The 21,768-nt window shown below is 43.5% G+C and overlaps 1 protein-coding gene and 1 long non-coding RNA gene across 3 annotated transcripts in view; one reads left to right on the top strand and one right to left on the bottom strand.

Annotated features, from left to right (window-relative positions):
- LOC105203640 (nephrin) overlaps positions 1-21,768 on the bottom strand; it is a 379,020-nt gene that overhangs the window by 188,663 nt on the left and 168,589 nt on the right. For both annotated transcript variants that reach the window (XM_011172495.3, XM_026132948.2), the window contains one exon: positions 17,731-17,860. In XM_011172495.3, coding sequence (XP_011170797.1) covers positions 17,731-17,860 — 130 coding nt within the window. The remainder of the gene's footprint in view (positions 1-17,730; positions 17,861-21,768) is intronic.
- Positions 1-21,768, top strand: part of LOC120359787 — an 81,205-nt gene that overhangs the window by 33,143 nt on the left and 26,294 nt on the right. Inside the window, exon 2 of the long non-coding RNA XR_005576563.1 lies at positions 19,417-19,607. This is a non-coding gene — a long non-coding RNA (uncharacterized LOC120359787). The remainder of the gene's footprint in view (positions 1-19,416; positions 19,608-21,768) is intronic.

Below are 21,768 nucleotides of genomic sequence, written 5' to 3'. Positions count from 1 at the left end.
GGGATGGAAATGACCCCTCTCTCTCTCACTCTTCGCACCTGCATCTCGGCAATGCGGCGATCCATAACTTCTCGGTAGTGCAATTCGGTCGATTCTCTGAATACGTAATTGCCCCTTCCCACACAATGTCGCCTACATTTCCTCGTCGATCTTGTTTCCGTGTCCCCCTGTGTCCTTCTCTCCTTCTCGTCTTTTGGCTCCCGTCGCGTTTTCTTCGTTCCACGCCGCGCGGCTCGGCGGCCGCGACGTGGCGATGCCTCGTGTCGCCGATGTATCATCGATATTACATCGCATAGGTGCCGCTCTGACCTCAATAACTCGCCGATAGATAGATCGATCGACCGATAGATAAACGTGTAATATCGCGATGCAAGGTGGCTTCTTTAGTGCCTGCGAAAATTGTTGGCGCGAATATAAAAAGGGCCGAGCGACGTCGAATAATTTATTACGCGTATTATAGCTCTCATAGAGCTTGATATCCCCGATCGTTCGCCGGCGCAAAAATTGTTTTCGGTGATACGCGGGATACGTGCGTCGCCGTCGCATTTATTTTTCGTTGCGAGTCAATTATATTTTATTGGACACGCACGGTAATATGCGCGTACTTAGGGCCGCCGTCGATGCTAACGAGAACGAACGGAAACGGCGCGGGGGAGGACGAGCGTGATGACACCGGACGTTGAGCGCTCTTTGACAAAGTGCAGCTCGTATCTCTCGACGACATTAAAAGCCATCCCCTGCCTCGACACTGCCGCGTCCGTCGGAGCCGAACTAGGGCTCGGTAAGGCCCGTAAATATCGGATTACGGACATAAAGATAGGGAATCCACTGCGGAATCGTTCGTTATTAGCCGTCGGCGCAGTACGTAACGCCGGCTCTGACCCGGGAAGACTATGAAGCTGCGCTGTGTATCTTAGGATTAATCATCACGCTGATCCTCGGGCGTGGAGACGATTTGCATAATTACTCAGGTTGGGGCGAGCTAGACGGCAGCCAATTGTCGGCGCCGACATTACGCGAAAGTACATGCATCATGTATCGCATAATTCTGGCGTCTACACAATGTCGCAAATTATCCAACTGAAAATTCACTGAGCTGATAAAGTTAATTTCCTTTAATTAATGTATCGTTACGCATTATGCGTTCAAGTCTGAGAAAAAGAGTGTAAAATCGGATAGAATTTTATCGTTGCCCTTTTTTCTGCGTACAATTTTCTTCTATTTACAATAAATATTCCATTTTATATTTGTTTATAAAGTTTGTGCAAAATACTTATAACGAACGAAAAACAGAATTAATTGGACAGCGAAAAATAAATATCAAGCTGCGAAAATTAATAACTAGAGAATGATATCTGTATATACATATATTCACACTGTCTAAAAACTTGATTCAGAATTAATCAAATATTGTGTTTAGTAATGTATATAATTTAATAGAAAGTGTACAATTGATTGTACCAGAAAAAATATGACGGTAATATATTTGTATTAATAACGTTATCTTTTTCTCAAATATTGGTCAAATCTATAAATCATGGAAACAAATAGCGCGCTGCGTTTTAATGGAGATAAATTTTAAATAAAACGCGCTAAAAGTAAACAGCAGAAAAAATTGCAACTTTCTCACAATTAAAAAAAAAAGAGCAATTTCTTAATAATTTGGTGGTGAAGATTGGTAGCAGAACTTGCATTCGTATGTAAATGTGTGCGTTTTGAATCTTAATATCGACGATTGCGTTCCTGCGGAATATATCCATAGAGGTTCGTAAATATCAAGTTACGAGCGTGTAAAGACTATGATTCCTCAAGGGATTGTTCATTATTAGCAGCTAAACTAGTGCAATGCCGGCTTGTTCCGTGCAATGAAACACGAGGCTGCATCGATTCATACGCAGCTTATTCTATACGCTTACATGCTTGGTTATCTACCGGATAATAACGGTATGAGCGTAATAATATATGGATTCCATTTTTTTATACGCAATAAAATATCGTAATCAACGCAAGTACGTACAAATATTTGATGGCAGTCAGTTATCCTCTCGTTTGATTTTGATACTCTAATTAAGGGTACATTAATATTTACCGTGACATTCTTCTTAGCAAAACGTTACATTTGAACAACTCCACAAGGCTCGTTAGCAAAATGTAATGCCCCTCCCAGGTGCAGTATGAGCGTTAACGCTAAGAGAGGAACGGCACATCCGTCATTCCGAGTATACCTCTTTCGTAAACGATTGTTGCAATTCCTGGGCTGCAGCGGGAATAGCATCCTTAGATTTCGGCGAAACAATTCGCATAGGATTCCACGCAATAGGAACTCCCGGATTGCCGCAGTGCCCCCGCCGGTCCGTAAACTTCGCGCTTGCGGGGAAATAAAGACCGCAGATATCTCGCGTGGGAATCGTTCGTTATTAGCCGGCAGGCAATAAGTTTCCCTTATTGCCGCGTAAACGATGCACCCGGTGGCCGCGCGAGCGCGGCGCGCTGCCGCAAAGGGAGAGTTTAAGGGTAGCGCTCGGAAGAGCGTTAAAACGAGCGGACGAGGGCGAAGGGGGGTGAGGAACGGGAAGGAGGAGGTTGGAGGAACGATTGGAGCAGGTAATATACAGACACCATTTTTAAAGTTAAGCATCGCCACGCAACGCGATTTAAATGGAGATGGACGAGGTCCCATTCGCAGAGGTGGACCGAATCGTGTGCGTCCTCCATTTTTTCTCCCCATCCACCTTTCCTCCCTCATTGTCCATTTGAGACTGGCTTAAATCTAACGCCAGCCGAGACGGAATTTAATTTGGTCCCACCTTTCAGTTTCTTGCTTCTGCCCGAGTACGCCCGCAGTTACGACTTGATCACATTCGCATTATTAATTCGATATAATAGCTATTCATTCTCTTCTATCGTTCTCTCCCTTTTTTTTATCCTATTCACCTCGTCCTATCGTGATACATTCGCTGCCGTTTCGCAGAATCCCGTTCCACCGATCTGGCTATTTCTCATCCAGCTCTCGTGCATCCACGACGGAAGACAGCAATGGCTCTCCGCTCGATCGTAACAACCCTCCCCCGCAGATCCGGTTCATGTAAAGCGTTCGCTCTTCTTCCTCGAGCGATAGGGAGAGCCATTTTATGCGGGTATTTAAGGGACGGCGCGCGCCATCCCTCATACCGTATCTACTCGAATCGCCGGGCCGCGCCGTTCGAGCTATTCATGCACGATGCACACGGCGGTAACGCGCTTCCGCCACGCGTTAAAGCGCCCTTTTTGAAATCTCGCCGCAGTGAAAACGCAGCCGGAGAAATGATTGGGATTTATTGGCTGTATAATCTGGACGCGCGCGCCGCGTCCGTTTATTTTCCGGTTATTCGCTCGCTCTGTAATAGCTAAATATATTTTTATATATATATATATATATACATATATATCGCGCGATTTGTAGGTCGCGATTTGTCGAGCGTTTGGATATCCGGCGCAAATGACGGGCTTTAATGCATTTCCAAGTTTTAACGGTCGCGTCGCTTCGCGTCGCGTCGATTTTATTTTATATATATTTATTTCGGTACTTTCATCTCTTCCCGCCCTCCGCTCTGCTTCCCTAACCGGCATCGGTAAGCTGCGCAACGCGGCGCAAAATCGAACGTGACAATTATTCGCTAAATGCGAGATTATGATACATCGCGCCGAGCTTCATTACGGAACGCAACGTTTATATCCCCGGCGCGGCGTTTCTATCGCGTTGCGCTCTTACTCAGCGAGTTGTTATAATTTACCGGCGCGGCCGTGCGTCGCTATATCAGCGATGCGTGCACGGTACGTGCACACGCGTATTGTTGCACACAAGTGACACAGTGACGTGATGCGCTTGAATAAGCGGCGGTCGCGGCAAGCAGATAGGAACCGGTAGGGTACACCTTTCGAGCTCATCCTGCCCCTTTTCCCGCGTGCGCGAGCAAAACCGACATTTGCAAATGCTTATTAATTAGTCATTCATCGGTCTAATAGCGGAACACGCCGGTCTTTGATGTGGCGCCAATAATTACACGCAATTAGATACTATTAAGGGTCAATATGCACACCTTTATATGCACTTTGCGGCCGCGCGGCGTATCCCTTTGGCGTAGTAAATCTACGGCACCGCGAATATAAACGGCCTTTATCCCGCGGTGCGTTGCACGCTCGTACCAACATATAGATATATATACGTTATATCCGTTGATACGCCCCGTGTAATTTCCAGGAAATAATTATATGGTGTTAGAGACGCTCAGTCAAGCAGCACCGCAATCTTTCCGTCTGTAATCAAACGGGAAAATAAAACCACTCGCGTTAGCGCTCGCTCGCTCTCCTCTACCCTCCTCGTCGGTTAAAAGCACAGCCCTTGTTCGCCAGTAACAGTACTGTAATTCGATCGGTTCATGCATTATTATATGTTATCGCCTACGGCCACCGGGATATAATCTTACTCTACTCTATCTCCGTGTTTTCAACTTTACCCCGTCATAAGCACGCGTCCGCCGCAATCCACTCCTACGGACGCGACCTCGGTTTCGTCGCTATCGCCACACGTGTGTTTGTTAATTGTCCATTCTCTTTTTTTGTATTTTTTGTATTTAACGCGTTCGTTGATTTACACGCGGCAATCCATCGATACGCGAGTTTAGGCGGGCACGATTGCGGGCGCGTTCATAATCCGTCTGTCGGTCGTCCCGCGTCGCGGGCGGAACATCCGGTAGAGCGCCTGTCGCGCTGTTTCCGCACGATCTGCGGCGCGAGGGAAAGGACGAGGAAGAGAGGGATTCACAATCGGAATGATCTCCGGCGTGTCAACCGGCGCGATGCGGCGCGGCGCGGCGCGGAGGCAATGGTCGCCGCAAGCGCCAGACCGCAGCACTGTCAACGTGCGTAATTAATCCGCATTTCAGCGGGCCCGGCACACGCCCGACAGCAGCCTAAGATTTACCGCAATCCAATTTTACACCTGTCTGTCAGAGCTCGCGATCCTGGACGTCGCCGCGTTCGGTGAACGACGAAACCGGTGCCAGTTTGATAATTATCAACGCACACTCGCTCGTCTCGAGCGAGATTTATTCCGCCCTGCGGTCCCGTCCACTTCGGTCGAGTACCGAGTAGGTGTGCGTTTGTCGATTTCGACGCGAGGACGGAGAGAGCGTCTTTGATATGCCGGCGGTGGACGACCGCGAGATGGACTCGAAATCGAGTTGGACGAGTTCTGGCTTTAATCGCGCACGTCCTGAATTTTAATGAAACGCCCCGCTGCTACCTCCTCCGCGCCTGCCGCTCCTCTCGTAGCTATATTTACGTTGCCGCAACGGGACGCACGTCGTGGACGATTGACGCGCGTCCCTTGGAAGCTGCAATCTTAATTCGGACGAGTCGACGATCACGAATTTATTCTCACCCTCCGCGCGGCTTCCTTACGCTGACGCTGATGCAATTTGCGCGACGCTGATTCTCTAGAATTTACGCACGTACGTACGCGGACGCGATATATGGGACGTTAACGACTTTCATCTTCCGCCTGTAACGAGCTCTACATCTGCGCCACGTGCGTTACCAGGTCGACGGTCGGCTCGAAGCCCCACGTACGTTGGACGGGCGTGAGTGCCCTTAATGCTGTCCAAAGCCAGCAATTTCGCGCGAACACGCGTTCTTCACAAATGTCCGCGAGGCAACGCGTACCAGCAATTCAGGAACATTCGCTCCTTTGAGCCGCACAATGCTGTGGCGTATCCTTTAGATCAGTTTTATGCGACGGCCAGTACTAACTGTGCGGCTGTGACCCAAACGCCCCCGAGATACGTTGCGAGATATCGCTCGTTTGCCGCAACAATGACATAACTCGAAACACTAAACTTTCCACTTTGAAAGCTTTGAATTATTAAGATTTCGCAATATCACGTTTAAATGCAATTTTGAGGTAACGATCTAGTACACTGGTTCTAGTACAGAAATAAAAGTGTCATTAATTCTCTCTTTTTTTTTCAAACAAGTAAAAAAAGTGATAATTTTATATCGTTGTCGTAGCAAATGAGCGATATGTAACACGTTACTAATAAAAATCCTTTCGCCGTATCTCTTCGTATCTCTACACGAAAAGAACAATGTTGCTGAAATATGTACATACAAATCTAAAAATAATTATGCTAAATCGTTAAAAAATTACTATTGAACGTTTAAGCTAGTTGCTAGAATATCAAAACAGGATCATCGCGCTTGAACGTCTTGCATAATAATGTTGACAGTTCAACATGAAATTATTTTCTGCAGATCTGTATCCAGCAAAATTTTTAGAGGCCACAGTAAAATCTCTCCGTGTATAAACTTTACCCAATAATCCTTCGCTACGCAAAAAAATAGCGCGAGACAATAAAGTTGGAAATACGGAACAGATGTCGAGATGCTAAAACGGAGAAAAAACCGCGAGGTCTTCCCAAGTGTGCCAGTGCGCGAAAGCGACGTCATCGTGGACACGTTTAAAGGGCGAACGTAAATTCGCAAGGCGCGGAGGGACGATCGCACATGCACCGGCGCGGGCTTCAACGAGCTTAATTCCCGAAGCGCGTACTACCGGAACAATAATCTGCGATCTTTATTTCGCGCCGCGCTGATATTTCCGCTCGTTCGTGCCGCGCCGGTAGTTTCTGCGATTATTGCCGCGCAGTCCGCGAGACAAAGGCGTCATCTATAGGGTCGTTGATACTGACGGTCGTATAACTTTTGATTGGCGCACGGTTTTATTATTCCGACGACGCCTTTTCGAAAAGTGCCGCACGCTCGCTTCGAGATCCAGCACACGTCGCGTAGAAAATCGGAATGCGAATTAGCGCGAAGGGTCATCGATCCTCGCGCACGTCTCTCTCATTCGAGTCGCGCCTTTAAAGTCTAATAACCGCTTTTTTTGCCCTCTTCCAAGTGCTTTTGATCGCGAGAGATAAAATTATAATTAACGATGTTTTATTGAGAGCTAACGACCAAGTTCTTTGGGCAATTTTATATTGCATCACTGCGCGCGGACAATCATAAAAATGTTCTCTCGATACCGTCTCGATCCGAATTTATCACACTCGTCCGATCCAGAAATTTGATGCGACCTACAGTGCAACCGTTATTGTTATTGCAACGTCAGTAACGAGTGGTAGCTACAAGCGACCTACGGTCTCGCAGTCAATCCGCGATAAATGATGAAATCGTCGCAATAAAGTCCGCGAAAAGATAATATTTGTACTGGGGAATAGTGTTGCCGGGGTGACTTCCCTTCGGAGTATCATTCGCTTGTTCCACGGTGTCAATCAAGTCGACCGCCACCGCCGCTGTCGCCGCTGGCAGGACGTCAACCATCGGCGATCGTAACGCCGAAATGAGACACGATAAAACTTAAATGAAGCAATTCTCGCTGATAGTTTACGTAACTGATCTCCCCGGAGGGAATACGACGGTGGAAACACACGATGCGCCTGTGTGAAAGAACAAACCGAGGGGCGAGAATGTGTCGCGCATTGCACCGCGGAGATGCTAACCGGTGCGGTTACGCACTGACAAACGATCCTTTGCGCTGTATTTCGCGTAGTTTCGCACGAAAACGAGGAACGTACTAAAATGCTTTACGAGAGCGGCGCGTATAAGCCGCGGCCCAAAGGCTAAAACAATCCGACGGGCCGTGGATTACGGAAGCAGTGGGGACGCCCTCGTGAAATCCACCGACGCAATCATAGTCGAGACGGGTTACGGCGTCGTGAATACATGGGCGATGGGAGTGGTCTACACTGCGGGAATCGTCGTCGAGTATTAGGATCGCTAATATATCTTTCATGCACGTTTGTATGTTTTATTCGAGCGCGGTATAACTAACGAGCTATACGAGACTCGCCAAGAGAATTTGATTTAAATCGAGAACAGTCGTCCCAATTAAAAGTCATTGTTATTAATGACACATATTGTAATATTATCGATTGCTATAGAATTTATTAATATTTAAGGATATTATTATATATATGGATTTAATTAATAACATCTGAAAAAAATTAGGAGAAATTATCAACAAAGTATTAAATAAATGGAAAAAACACATCACCTTATTATATTTATAAAAAATGAAAAAAAAATGACAAAAGTTAATAAAATGCTTTTATATTGTAAGTTTTCTTTGGAATTGCATATGTAAGGATTCGCATAGAATAGAGAAAACGAAATATATTACATAATATTGATTTTATAGCAATTTAAAATAAGTCAAGTCGCTATCACATAAGGTTATTTATATTTACTTTTACAAAATTATTAAAAATAGTTTACTTTTATTACATTTGTTTATTAGATTATATAAACGGAAAGAATTTTATTGCAACATCTAAAAATTTAGCTAGATACAGAGAAGAAAATATTTTTATGTTAGACGCCAAACATTTATATAAAACGCCCAAACATAATGTTACTGCAAACAGTTTTAACATTCTAAAAACCAAATTAAACATCCGATACAATTGTTTAAACAGTTCAACATAATTATTTTCAAATATGTAGTTTAGTAAAATTGTCCTTTTCGTGTAAATATAAAAATTATACAAAAAAGTTTTTATAAAAAAAAACATATTTTATATTTGTAGAAACATAACAAACTTCGTATTGTATAAACACAAAATATCAATAGCTTGTAATATTTTTAAACTTGTAACTTGTTTCTATTGTACAAATTGGGTCACGGAATTTTTAAATAAAAGTTGGGTATATGGATTTTAAATCAGTAAATTAACTTGCTGTGATGCTTTTACAAAAATATTTAAAAATACCAGGTAGATTAACGATATTGATAAAAGTTTTTTTGAACTTTTCCTAGTATTCTAAAAAAGAAACAGACTATAAAATTTAAACATTAGTCTTTTTTTTACTTTTTTCTCTCTTAAAATTGTTTCGTTGAAGTCGTGTGGATATTTTCAATAAGATATTTTCAACAAAAATTCTCAAATAATCCTCTGAAAGATTCACTTGTGACAAGGGCGATATTTTCTCTTTCGAAAATATTAACTTTAGAATTTATGTTGTATTTATGTTAGATTTGCATGCGATCTAAAATTAATTTTCCGACAAGATGTATGCCCTACAATTTTTAGAAGATTAATTGAAATTTTATTCATACCTGCTGCCGCAACGAAGACGGTAAACGTCGAGGCAAACGTACGAAAAATAGCACACTTTTCTCCCAACCAGAATTCTTTAATGTCGGTTGAATACGGTCCGGGGGATTTTAATTTGCAAGGAAGAATTTCGACAAAAAGGCATCGCGCCGTTTTCGAGCGATCGCCGTGCCCGATATCGACACGGGCGACCATTAAATCCATTCACCTGCTTGCTTTCGTGCCCAAGGAGTCCATACGCGGTGACGGCGGCGGCACGAGAGGGAGGGACGGGCTCGATTTCGAGAGACCACAGACCGGAGGTTCCGCAGGCATTATGTGATTCGAATCTCGGTATTATTCTATAATCTATTCCGCGGGGATGATAGTGTTGGCGGTGGCGGTTAGGCTCGGTTGCATGCCGGCCGTGGTTTGTTCGACCCTTGCACGCCACTGGTCCACTCCCCCCCGACCATCAATAAGCACCCCCCGCCACCTCCCCCCCTCCCTCTCTCTCGCAACGTGCGCGTGCACTTCGGGCTGATCGCTGAGGGCCAGCGTCTGTATGCGTGGATCACCCTGCACAAGAGATACTCACGTGAATCGCGCGCGCATCCGCGCGTTACGATGTAAACTCGCCTGATATCCAAGTCCCTGGGTTATATATTCTCTATATATACAGCTGGGTACACGTTGTAAGCTTCTTGATTATGGTTGCGCCTGGCGCTGATGGTAAGAGAGCGAAAGAGAACCGGTCGTTGTTACCGCTTATTTGCCGCATAATGCCGAGGGTGTCTTGTGCTGAAGAAAGAGGCAAAAAAAAGGAAAGGAAAGGTACCAAGAGGAGAAAAGAGCGAGGTGAGATAACGACCGAGACGTGAGGATACGTTGATTTATGGAATTTGTAAGAAATACGGTAAAATACGCTATTTTAAATTCCCTCTCTCGCTCTCCCTCTCTCCCTTTGGCCCGATTGAAAACTGTCCTGATTGGTTTTCGTGCCTTTTACGCTCCGCGGCAGCTACACGAATACGCGAGCGCGCTGTGAATACGATAGCGGATATTAATATCAGTTTATTAAACCATTAAATGTATCTACGTCATAGAAAATGAGCGTAATTTTCATAGGCGCTAATATTCACGCATGCGTGAGCGCAAACTAACAATATATCGTTAATTGTAGTTATGATTAATCAGATTTACGGATGTAAACAATAAATCTGATTGGATCTGGGCACGTAGCTACGTTAATGCAGCTATAATCGGAGTAAGCGTACCGGTCGTCGATCGACCGGAAGTTATTGCCGCAAACAGTTCGCGATTTTATCGCGGGAAACGATCGTAACGCAAACAATCCTCCATCACGAAAGGGCGTTCGTACGGCGCGGCGTTTTTCGATCGCCAAAAATTACGTTAATAATCGCAAATATCGATGGAGATCGAGCTGAGCTCCGAATTCTCGGGAGTGCATACAGAGCAGTCGTAGCTTTTGACCTACAACCCCCGGGAGCGTGCCCAGGGCCACGACCCCTGGACAGTTTCCGCACGCCTCGTAATCCAGGGATGAATCCCCAAGATCCACGGCCTGGTTTCGCCAGAAGGTTCTCGAGCTCTCGACTTCCTGCGGCCGAAATCCCGCCCGAGGTTTCCGCCATAAACGTAATCGGCGAATGATTCTGCGATGGAAATTTTTGACAATCTTTTCCCGTTTCTCTCCCCACCGTCGAATGAAATCTTGGATTCACGAGGAAGCATTGAAAAAACGCATTATTCATCTCTTTCACCGTTCCACGCGACAGGGAAAAATATTACAGGGCATTATTTAATCAATAATTTACATACATTAAGAGCCGGTTGTTCCATCTTCGGATAAACCACGTGATAAATTATCTAATGAACAAATGCTCACGACTGCACCGTTATGTGTCCATGTATAGACAATGACATTCATTCGTAAGATAATTTATCACATTTATTCAAAAGTAGAACAATCGAAACCTAAACTAAAATGAACGAGAATAACGAGAAACAGCTACAACAAGCGGTATTTTGATACAGCATAATTTCATTACTATCTTTTTTTTTTTTCATCGCATGAACGGCACTTGTACCCCACCGATGAATATTTTACGCTTCGACTCACGTGCAATTAATCGTACAATATTCGACGCAATTATACGTGAACATACCTCGGAGCGAATAAACTGAGAGCGCCCAATAATTTTATGTAACTGCAAACAACGAAAAAGCGAATGCTGTTGAACAAGGTCTGCCGGTTCGCCGCGGCCGGATCGATCGCAGCACTAACGACCTCCTATGCCTGAATCCGATATCAAAAGATTAATTCGTCAGCTCGTGATATTGTCGTTCGGGTCAAATCGCGAAGCGTTCGCGCAAGTTATCTGGCTGACAATAAGTAAGACGAGAATATCAACTGTCCTTTCTGAATTATTGATCGCAAAGTAAGGGAGTCGGATGTCACGCGAGATAAAAGTCAAAACTATTTCGGACTGTGTCTACGCCGCAAGATGACATTTTGCAGAAGCACTAGCGTTTGATCATAGCTGCTGATAACTCTCGATTATGACAACATGTAGTAATATGTCATAACATGGTCTGTAACGTTTCTATAACATAATTGTAATAATGACTGCAAATAGCCTGGCTATACTCGTGCATACTGATTGTGAGTGCAATGACCGCATGTTACAATAAATCCGATAGCGGTCTGCCCTGATTGAGGCAAGACGATTTCTAATGTACGTTCATTAAATTAAAGAGACGTATTTATATTAATATAACAAAATGCGTGCCGACGACAAGTGTAAGTGAAAAAATGTAATCGCTATTTCCATTACTTTTATTACCGTTACAATCCGTAATGATCGATTGTTTACGCGATGCATGCAAATCTCGTACAAAAGTAGTACGAAGGCGTACATAGGCGGCCAGAACGCGTGCAACGTCTTCAGCCGACCTGGCAATTAATCAGATTATTATCGTTGAACGTAACGGCGAGGCCAAAAATTACTGTAATTACTCGAAAATTGATAATGACGTCCGCGCGGAGGGGAGGAGGTAACGACGTTCGATATAGTAGAGCGTTGGGAGCGCTTCTTCGGAGGAATTTCACCGTTAAACGAGCTCTCCGCGTGCAACGGCGTACGGTCGTTGCGAGAAAGTACGGCGGCTACGTTGCACGTCCAAATTTATGGTATCGTTCGATTACGTCCGATGCGTTCGGGCCATTCGCCCGCAGGTAATTCCGCCGTCACGATTATGGCGTGCATTCTCTCGCGTTCGGTGCGACGCGTCGCCCGTATTCTCCTATCCGTGATGGCGCGTAGCCGTTTGCAACACTTTCAGGGCTTTCGGCGACGCGTGAATTGGCGTGATCCTTCGATACAACGACTGACTAATGAACCTTGCAGAAACTCAAACGCAGGAAGAGTGATTCGAATAATTCAATAGATTGAACACTATCGAAATAATCAGTCCTTGCAACTTGTCTAAAAAAATTCGGGAGATGGCAAAAATTCGATCGAAGAATCACTGAAATAATAGAATGAAATAAAGCAAAGACATTACAACGATTTAATAATTTGTCGAATAATTTTTAAGCAACTTTTTCTCGGCTGCCGCGACTCTGTATTTATTATTTCTCTCAACTCACTTCTTTTAAATCTCATTTAGATCAAGATATAAATTCAGTTGTAGGTCTAGACAAAGAGGAAAAGAGAAAGAGAGGTCGATAGACTGTCACCGAAAGTAGCAGCGAAATTGAATTTGGGGAAGATCGATACCTCAATGCTGATCCAAAGCTACCTAAAACTATCCAGAGTGCGCCCTAAACGAGTTTGTCTCGCGCGCAAGAAAAAAAAACCACCAGAAAAGATCCAGGTGAGCTCTTTGGGCGAGATATATATACAAAGTGGACAAAAGGTTCAGGGAGATCAAAAAACCATTTTCTTTCTCCATGTTATGGATCGCGATGCAAGTGGGCGAGCATAAACATTCGATAACGTAGAAGAGATAGGCAGCGGCGTCGACGTAACAACGCTGGTGTGTCTGATCTGATGGCTGTTATGTGTGTGCGATGCCGGTGTAAAGGGGTCGGAAAGGGGAGCGTGCGCGAGGGGTGCTTTTGGTCGCGCGCATAGCTCGCATACCGGGCCTTCCTCGCATGGTATGTTATAATTAGTGCTCCTCCTCCGCGCACGCACGCAACATCGATATGTCCACGAGCTTCGGAATACTTCCCTAATGAGATGGCAGCGATAAACAACGGGTTAAGTGCTCGCGCACGGCCGAACGTGTACCTTCCCTCGACGTACTTTCCGCGCGTTGCCCGTCTAAGAATAAACCGTCGTCACGATGGTGTCCCAAGTCCCGCGAAAGACCGCTCGCGGAATCGCAAAGCACATGGCAACATTAGATTCGCTCGACTAGCGAATGAAATTTTTCTACGTGCATGCACGACGCGCACGTCAATCCTTTCCTCGTTTCCCTAAAAGATATCTGAGCCAAGCACTTCTCTTATGAAATGCGTGATAAGAGCGCATAAACTAGCTGCGTTCGTGCGACGGAGAAAGAGAGAGAGAGAGAGAGAGAGAGAGAGAGAGAGACGGATGAGAATGAAAAAGTTTTGGGGGTTTTTCTTTTTTCCAAGGGAAATTATACGATAGGTAAATCACCTAACGCCTACTCAGCAGTCATAGCGAATGTATGTTTGCGGAAAGGAATAAACACGCGCGAGGGCTGAACCTCAACTCTTGGCAGTTAGCGCTTGCCGCAATAGATTTACATTGTACATCTCGCGTGCGCGACGTAAGCATGTTTTACAACTCTGGCGAAATAAAAGCGTCAGCGGAAGTCGCGTTTCCTTCTTTTTTGTCTTTCTTTTTGCAACGTAAACATTTTACGTCGTGCGAACTAGATCGTTAACGTTGGAAGCGCGAGTTACTAATATGTCACGCAAAATTTTTGCTTATTTGCGTTGCGAGGATCGAGCCACCACTCTTTTCACCTTCTTGAGATCCGAGATCTTCCGATCTTCAAACGTGTTAAGGGAAATTTTTACCTCTTCGCTCTTAACCGTGACGATAATTGTCGCGGAACTTTCGCATCTCTGTTTCGCGTAGTTGCGCTGGTTTATTGGCGTCATCGATCGCGTGACTTTCCGCGAGTCGTGCCGCAGCACTGTGGCAACTTTGAACTTGATCTATTAATAACGCCACAAGGAGATTAATTGCGTCGCGGTCGCGCCCTCGCGCCGTCATGAATCAACGAATCAGAAAATCGTTTTTTGATCTCTCGGGTCCGCGGGCTACCGCCGCGAGAAATGCCCGGGTCGCACGAAAGTCCCCGCTTTGTGTGCGCGGGGGGAAAAAAGTTTCTGTATTAGCGTCATTTACTTTCATTTGCCGCGACAAACGTCGTCGCCATTAGGACCCTCGCGGCGCGGGTACGAAGAGGAAGGGAGAGCAGGGAGGGCCGCAATTGTAGGTCGTCCTGAAACAAGTGGAGGTAGACGGCGAGGCGTTGGTAATATACGTCGTCCTCCGCGTGGACTCGCGAGCTCCTTCCTTCGGCCCCACGACGCCGCTTTCTTCCATAATAATCGTTACGCTGGATAGCCCCCGGAAACGGCGGCGTCCCGCAGGTGTAGGTGCGAGGGAGATACGTACACCGATACCGACAACCCCCTTCCACCACCCCCTTGCAATTATGTTTCATCAAGACTTTAATTCGGTACTTTGAACACCGTAACGCAACGACCCGGGACGAACGGAATTGCTCGCCGTGTACCTGTATCTGGAAAGGCGCAGCTGGGAAATTAAATATCGCGGAGCAGCCCTTGTCTCTCGACATGGAGATACGCGCGAACGTTCGTGTATTCTTTACAGCACCAATTTGCCAACAGTCATTGTTGCAATTCCGCGGCCGGTTTGCTATCTAAGCGATGAAAATTTCAAGACGCTTTGAAAACGACCATGACGGTAATTGAATCATCGTCGATCTCACGAAACATGTACGTTCGCTCTACTTTCGCATTCTGTCGATAACGGCGATTTTCGCTAAGAGATGACCGAGAGATGACTTAAAAATTTAATCAAAATGGGAAAATAAAAAATTTAAATGCCGACAGGCGCGGAAAATACCACGATCGTTTCAATATGCTGTGAAACGAGATTAAACCACGTTTAATCGGACAGTTGTATGCGCGATTACATAAAAAGTAAGAACAATGCATTCATAATGAAGTTTTATTCGATATCCTCGCGAAAGCTCTGATGTTACTGTAACGTTGGGCGAACAGCGGAGGGGCGTCACCATCGTTATCAATTATAACGCCGATAAAGCTGCCAAACTGAATCTGGGAAACATCGAGCAGCGAACCACCCCCCTTACGCTCGTCGATTGAAATTTATTGACACGCCATAATTACACGCCACGGAAGTTGATTGTACGGCGTTCTGATTCCCATTAGGCGTGTGTATTTAGGTATTGACGCGACTCGCATAAAATTTGCTCAAAATTCGTAAATAAAGATTGAGTTAGTAATTAATGAACACCTCGAATAGGAGCGACACGATTCGAGATTAGCATCACTGACCTGCGCATTTTCACGAAAAGCTAATGCTTCCTTTTCCCTGCACAATATATTATATTAATACCATCTGTAACACAAATATTTTTTCTTCAGTTCACGAAAGGGAAACATGAATAATCATTCTTTATAAATTTTCGCAAAGCAAAACAATTTCAATCTTCGAGATATGACGTACTAAATAATTTTACATATCATGTATCGAAAGAAAGTTGTAGCATAAATAAATAAATAAGTTTCTAACTTTAAACCTCTCACAATTTAAAAAAAATTGTGTAAGAAATTGAAACTATTAATTATTTTTGACTTTTTTCTTATCGAACTGTGTAATTTTAAGCTCTATATAGCCAAAGAAAATACAAATCATTTTCTAATTCAACTCCAACGAATCCCTTTATTGTGAAGTGACAGTTGATTACGCATTCGATTGTAAATCAGGGGAAAGAGGATATCCGAGAGCTTGTCCTCCCCCGGGCATTCTCGCAATATCGGTTCGATGATGACGGTTGGCGGAAAAGCGAGGAGTACACCGTTGGAAAGAATCAAGAAGAAAGAGGAGGATTGCACGTCGCGAACGGAGGCCAAAGGCCGGCAGCAGCGAAAAGTGCGCGCGTCGGATATACGATACGTATATATGTATTCGTTATTGTGAACCGGTTAAGCGTTTCGTACCTCTATTTACGTTCGAAACACACTGTTTGTCTTCAATCCGCATGAATCGAAAAATATTGAAGAGGTCGGGCGATACGGGTTAATAGCACGCCCGAGCGATCTACGCTTCGAAATACGCATTCAAACAACGCGTTCGGAATAGCCGCGTTGAGCTTAATTGAGCGGATTCCCAGCGTCGTTAAAATTCTAATGATTGCTACGTAAGTGTTATTAGCGAGCCCGCCTCTGTAGGCGATTCTACGCGAGAAAATCGCGGAAGCTATGCTTCTAACGCAAGCACGTTCGGAAATGATGTTCCTTACGAGCCCCGCACGGGCAAACGGAAAACGAGGGCTAAAGGGATCGTATACGCGAACGTATAATTCGAGAAGCGCTTATTCGTAAGGGAGAATATTGTAACAGCGAGGATGTGGAATGTGAAAGGGGAATTTCCGTCGGAGGTAGCGCGCGCGGAGCACCGACGAGCGAGAGTAGTGATGTACGTTTAATAACGGGAGGTGAGTCGGACTCGCGCGCGCGCCACGCTGCCGTAATAAAGAAGGGTGCCGCAATAGAGGCGGCTTTACTACATATTAGTCGCGAGGATCGTAGATCCCTAGGGTACCTGAAGATTTTTAGAAACGTATAATATTTACGAGTCAAAAACAATGTATGTCTACCGAAAATTATTGACGCCAATTTCAGTGATTATCGTCGATATGAATCGTGCATCAATGCTCGTCTCGTCAAAGGCTTTGATCAAATTCATCAAAGCGAATAAAGGGCTTTGTGCAATTTTCTATAGCCGTTAATAAATAATGATAAATAAAGGCAACATGCGGAGATTTAAGCCATGAAAAGCACACATTATGACATCATATATAAATAAAATTTTACATATATATATAATATATAATAGGATTAATGTATATAAGTAATTTAAAATTTATATATATATATATATATATATCATATATAAATAAAATTCTACATATAATTATAAGATTAACATATATAAATATTAAAAAATTAATATAGGTAGATTTAATATAGATTTCAGATATTTATGATATTACATAGAAATAAAATTCTAAAGATACGTGCAATATCTCGCACTTTTTATTTCTTTCTTAAAATTATTCAATTAATGTTTTCCAATGCGTACCTGCAGTTGAAAATTTATTAAGAACGTGCTACCAAGAATTATTTTTGCAAATTTCTATCGCACATTCCGTCGTTTGGTTGAAGCTACAGTCGTTTCGTAGTCAACACAATTTCGCGAATGCTAATTTCGCAGAGATTTTGCATGCGACAAGAACGAGATTGCAAACTCACGTGTACAGCGGTACTCCGGCTTCGTCTTTAAACCAGAAAACCATGTGCAGCGTGTCTTCGCCGGGGGGAGTTATGTCGCACGGCAACTCGGCAGGCCTCCCTTCGACCACGCTGACGTTCACCAATGGAACTGAAAGCAGATGTTTTATTTGCTTAAAATAATCGTTTTACCGTCTCTCTACAATCAATGTAATAATTAAAAGTTTGCCAACCACATTTACAGGTTCGCTCAAGGAAGAATAAAAATCCCTTACTTATACTCCTCCGTAACTCCGCAGAGCTTCCGACAGCGAATTTCTCTCCAATCTCCGAAAGCTCGCCGTGAAAAACGAATTTTACGGACAATTTTTCCAGCGAGCGTTTACGGACAAGGAACGGCGCAGATACGCGTGTAAATCGATATAAGTGATATTCGCGTGCGATATCAGGAATATCGGTGATTTTGCCAGTCGCGGTCGATGCCGATCGGACGATACGCGAAAATCTCCGATATCGCGATGGGATTAAGAGATTCGGCTTATGAAATTCCGTTTTTCCGCGGGACATCCTCCGATCGTTGTCGTGGTGGTTTGCACGTCTCTCTCTCTTTTTCTCTCCTCCCTCCCCTGTCTCTTTCTCATAGCCGGAGGCGCAATCCGACTGAACCGATTCGAGTAAGTGGATAGCTCGTTGGTCAGATCTCGCGCTGGAAGGCCAATTCCTTCCGTAAATTTCCGGTAGGCTATTTCCAAGAAACGAGTTTCCATTCGATTCGGTCGGCTGCCTCCGTTCTCCTCCCGCGTGACGGGACAGACCCGAGGTAGGTATAGCCGCCACACGGGGAGGGAAAGCCAGGGATACGAAGTCCGTGGCGTCGTTTCGCTCACGACGCAAGGGTCTTCCGGACTTTTTGTCGTTGACCGATGTGAGAAAGAAGGGAAGCGACCTCGCGTCTCGCATCGCCGCTCTCGATTTTGTCGCGCGCCGGGACATTCGATCGCCACTGGTTCTCGCCGTCGAAATGCAACGGGAATAAAGCGTCTCTGTCTGCTCGAAGTAAAGAGAACAGCATAGAAATCTATCTTTTCGTCTTTTAAATGTTTCCCTCCCATAGGAGTGATTCAATCTCATACTTATAAATTACTTTTGTGATTCGATATCACTTGTTTGCAATAACAGCTGCTAAATATCTAATAACGGTACCTCTTTGAAAGTGGAACAAAACGCTTTATTTTAACATTTTACCTATAAATGTTCGTTTCTGTACTTAATCAGAAATGATTTTCATCTTTTTTTTTCTGTCCAAAAATATTTGATATCTGAAAATGTTGGAAATTAATTACATCTGACAAATGTCATATGTTAAAAGTGTCAAAGAAACAGGTTCGTAAAAATATCTTCTCAGATTTGCAATATCGAACTGTTCTTATTTTAACGAATCTAAACGCGAATCTTTTTATCTTAATCTCTTGTCAATAATCGACGTTTACTTCAACCGGCAACCCACGCCATCCTGCATGGCTTTGGGTGGAATTTTAAAAGACCTTATCAGCTCGAGCAAGGGACAAGTATAAAGATTAGCATAGGCTTAGTATTTATTGCATGCCTCCGGCTCCAACGACGGGCATAAATATTGTTTAAGGGCGACTCTTTATCATATAAACGCCCCGGCGTAACGGTGCTCATTTGAATTCCCGCTTTTTCCAGGGCATAAAATGGGCTTCGCCGACGCGCAACAAGCCGTTTACTTCCCCTCCGGTTACCGGAATAGTTGCTGGCGCCGTGATGCAGCAACGGCAGCAGCAAAGCCGCGAGCCTTTGCCATCGTGCCTGAGAAACGCAAGAAACCTTCGCGGATTCGTTATAATTTCATATACGTATTTTAACTGCAGCTCATGGTAAGTTTAGCATCACGTTTTTCCACCTTATTTTATCACCGACAAATTTATACTTAATATGGCGTGAACTGATTTGAGAAAAGATGTACTTTGAGCGAAAATAAATTGCCTGTATCTAGTAATAGCAAACGATTATTCACGTAAAACTTGCATTTGGAAATAGTCGAAGCGATTACACAGCCACACAAAAAAATGTGTCATGTCCGAGAGATTAGACCCATGTATCCCTATGTATATTGAGGCTATGAAATCGAATATGACTTCAGAATTGCACCATCAGATCAGGATCATTTTTTACCGGGCTGAATAATGTATAATTTTAAGGAATGTTTGGCAATTTTTCGAGGGTAAACAAAATCCTGATTTGATAACGTAATTCTGAGGTCATATTTGATTTCAGAGACTCAAAATACATAAGAATATACGAGTCTAATCTCTCGGACATGACACTTCTTTTTGTGGCTGTGTTATCAAAACATCATTAATAACTTAATTATACAAGAAGATTATTCTATTATAGATTATTCTGTTTTTATAACGCAGTGATAATAACAAACGATAATTTTTTTGTCCTATATTGAACGATATAATCAAATAATAATTTAAAATAGTTTAAAAATGTTAAGAACGTAGTGCAGTTTCTTATAATTTTATTAAAAAAATATATATTTTATATAAATTTTAAAAAATATTTTTATAAAATTAAAAGGAACTGCGCTGTGCTTTTAAATATTTTTAAATTATTCCATAAATATATATTTTATAAATAATAAGTTCAAAGAAAAATACCAAGAAGAGAGGAAGCGTTTATCCTTCCCTTCGCGAAAAATAAAGTTGAAAGTCAACTCTTCCTACCTCTTTCCTTTTTTTAAGGATACAACTTAACTATATCGTGGTAGTTGTAAGCCGTGCAACGATTATTTGTAATAAGATTGAGTTGTAGTGATAATTGACTTAGCTCATCGAAACTTCCTCACACGTCTTACATAACGTGTGAAGGAAACGATAAATAAAATGCAATTTATAGAATTACATAGAATTCTATAATTGCAATTTATAGAATTATGATGCTTTTTTAATTCGCACGCTTTTTTTTCCTGTCGACACGTTTGTCTTAATTTGCATTGTTGGAATTATGAGCTGTCAAGATGAAGAGATTGCGAAAACGAATTTATAATCTTCTCCCCTCCGCCCCCCTCTGATGCCTCTACGATATTACATTAAGGTCGCTAGCATTGTAAAAGTGATTTATCTTTCCACATTTGCTATTTCTTATCTATACTTTTCTTTACGTTTATAAATACGTGTCATTTTTCATTTGTACTTTTTCCACGGTACTTTTATACATATATTGAACACTAAGTAATACTCACTAAAAAAATTTATTCTAAAAACAAGTCTTCCCATTTATCACTTTATTGATTTCAGAAGAAATGGTAAATTTCAAAGAAGCACATGTCACCGCTTTTAATCCACATCACGGATTATCTTTACCGTTTGAATGTATATTTGATCGAGAGCTCAATAATCAAAGAATTATTGATAAAACTCGATATGGCTAGATGGATCTAAGTACACCCGATCGTCCTACTTCTCTTCAATTCATGAAACTCAATGATGTCGATAATCGCGGCTTTCACGTTACAAACACCTATCGAATTTCTCTCCAGTCATCGGATATTGTCTTCTATTTGGAAATCTGCATTTGCTCGCGTTGATGTTCGCGTATACGTTTATGTTCTATTTCTACGCCGACGAGCACGAAAGCAACTGTTGATAGGCCATCAATCGTTCGCAGGCCGACGCGTGTACTTTAAATACCAGAGAAGCCTTGAAAGCCGTTTCGATTAATGAAATTCCGCAACACGTCCGCAATTAACCCTCAAAGACCCGAGGCGCTGGTCGAAATGTCCAGCGGCGCGCTAATGGCAAGCGATGGTCGTGTAGCATTCGAAACGCATTTAATGAATTCATTATCGATCCAAATCGGCATTCGGCTCCGCTCGTTTCGCTCACAAGAGCGCGGGTGCAAAACGCTACGCGATTCCGAAATCGATACGTTCCGAAATCGTTTCGTGTAAATCGTTACGTCGCTAAACCGTCCGAGATCCCTAATCTAATTCTCAAAATCAGAAACAAAATTGCGGCAGGAGGGGGAGGG

The sequence above is a fragment of the Solenopsis invicta genome, chromosome 16 (genome assembly GCF_016802725.1).
Source record: "Solenopsis invicta isolate M01_SB chromosome 16, UNIL_Sinv_3.0, whole genome shotgun sequence".
In the NCBI taxonomy this organism is placed as follows: domain Eukaryota; kingdom Metazoa; phylum Arthropoda; class Insecta; order Hymenoptera; family Formicidae; genus Solenopsis; species Solenopsis invicta.
Note: the sequence above shows the minus strand (reverse complement) of the source record. Positions and strands in the feature narration are given on the sequence as shown.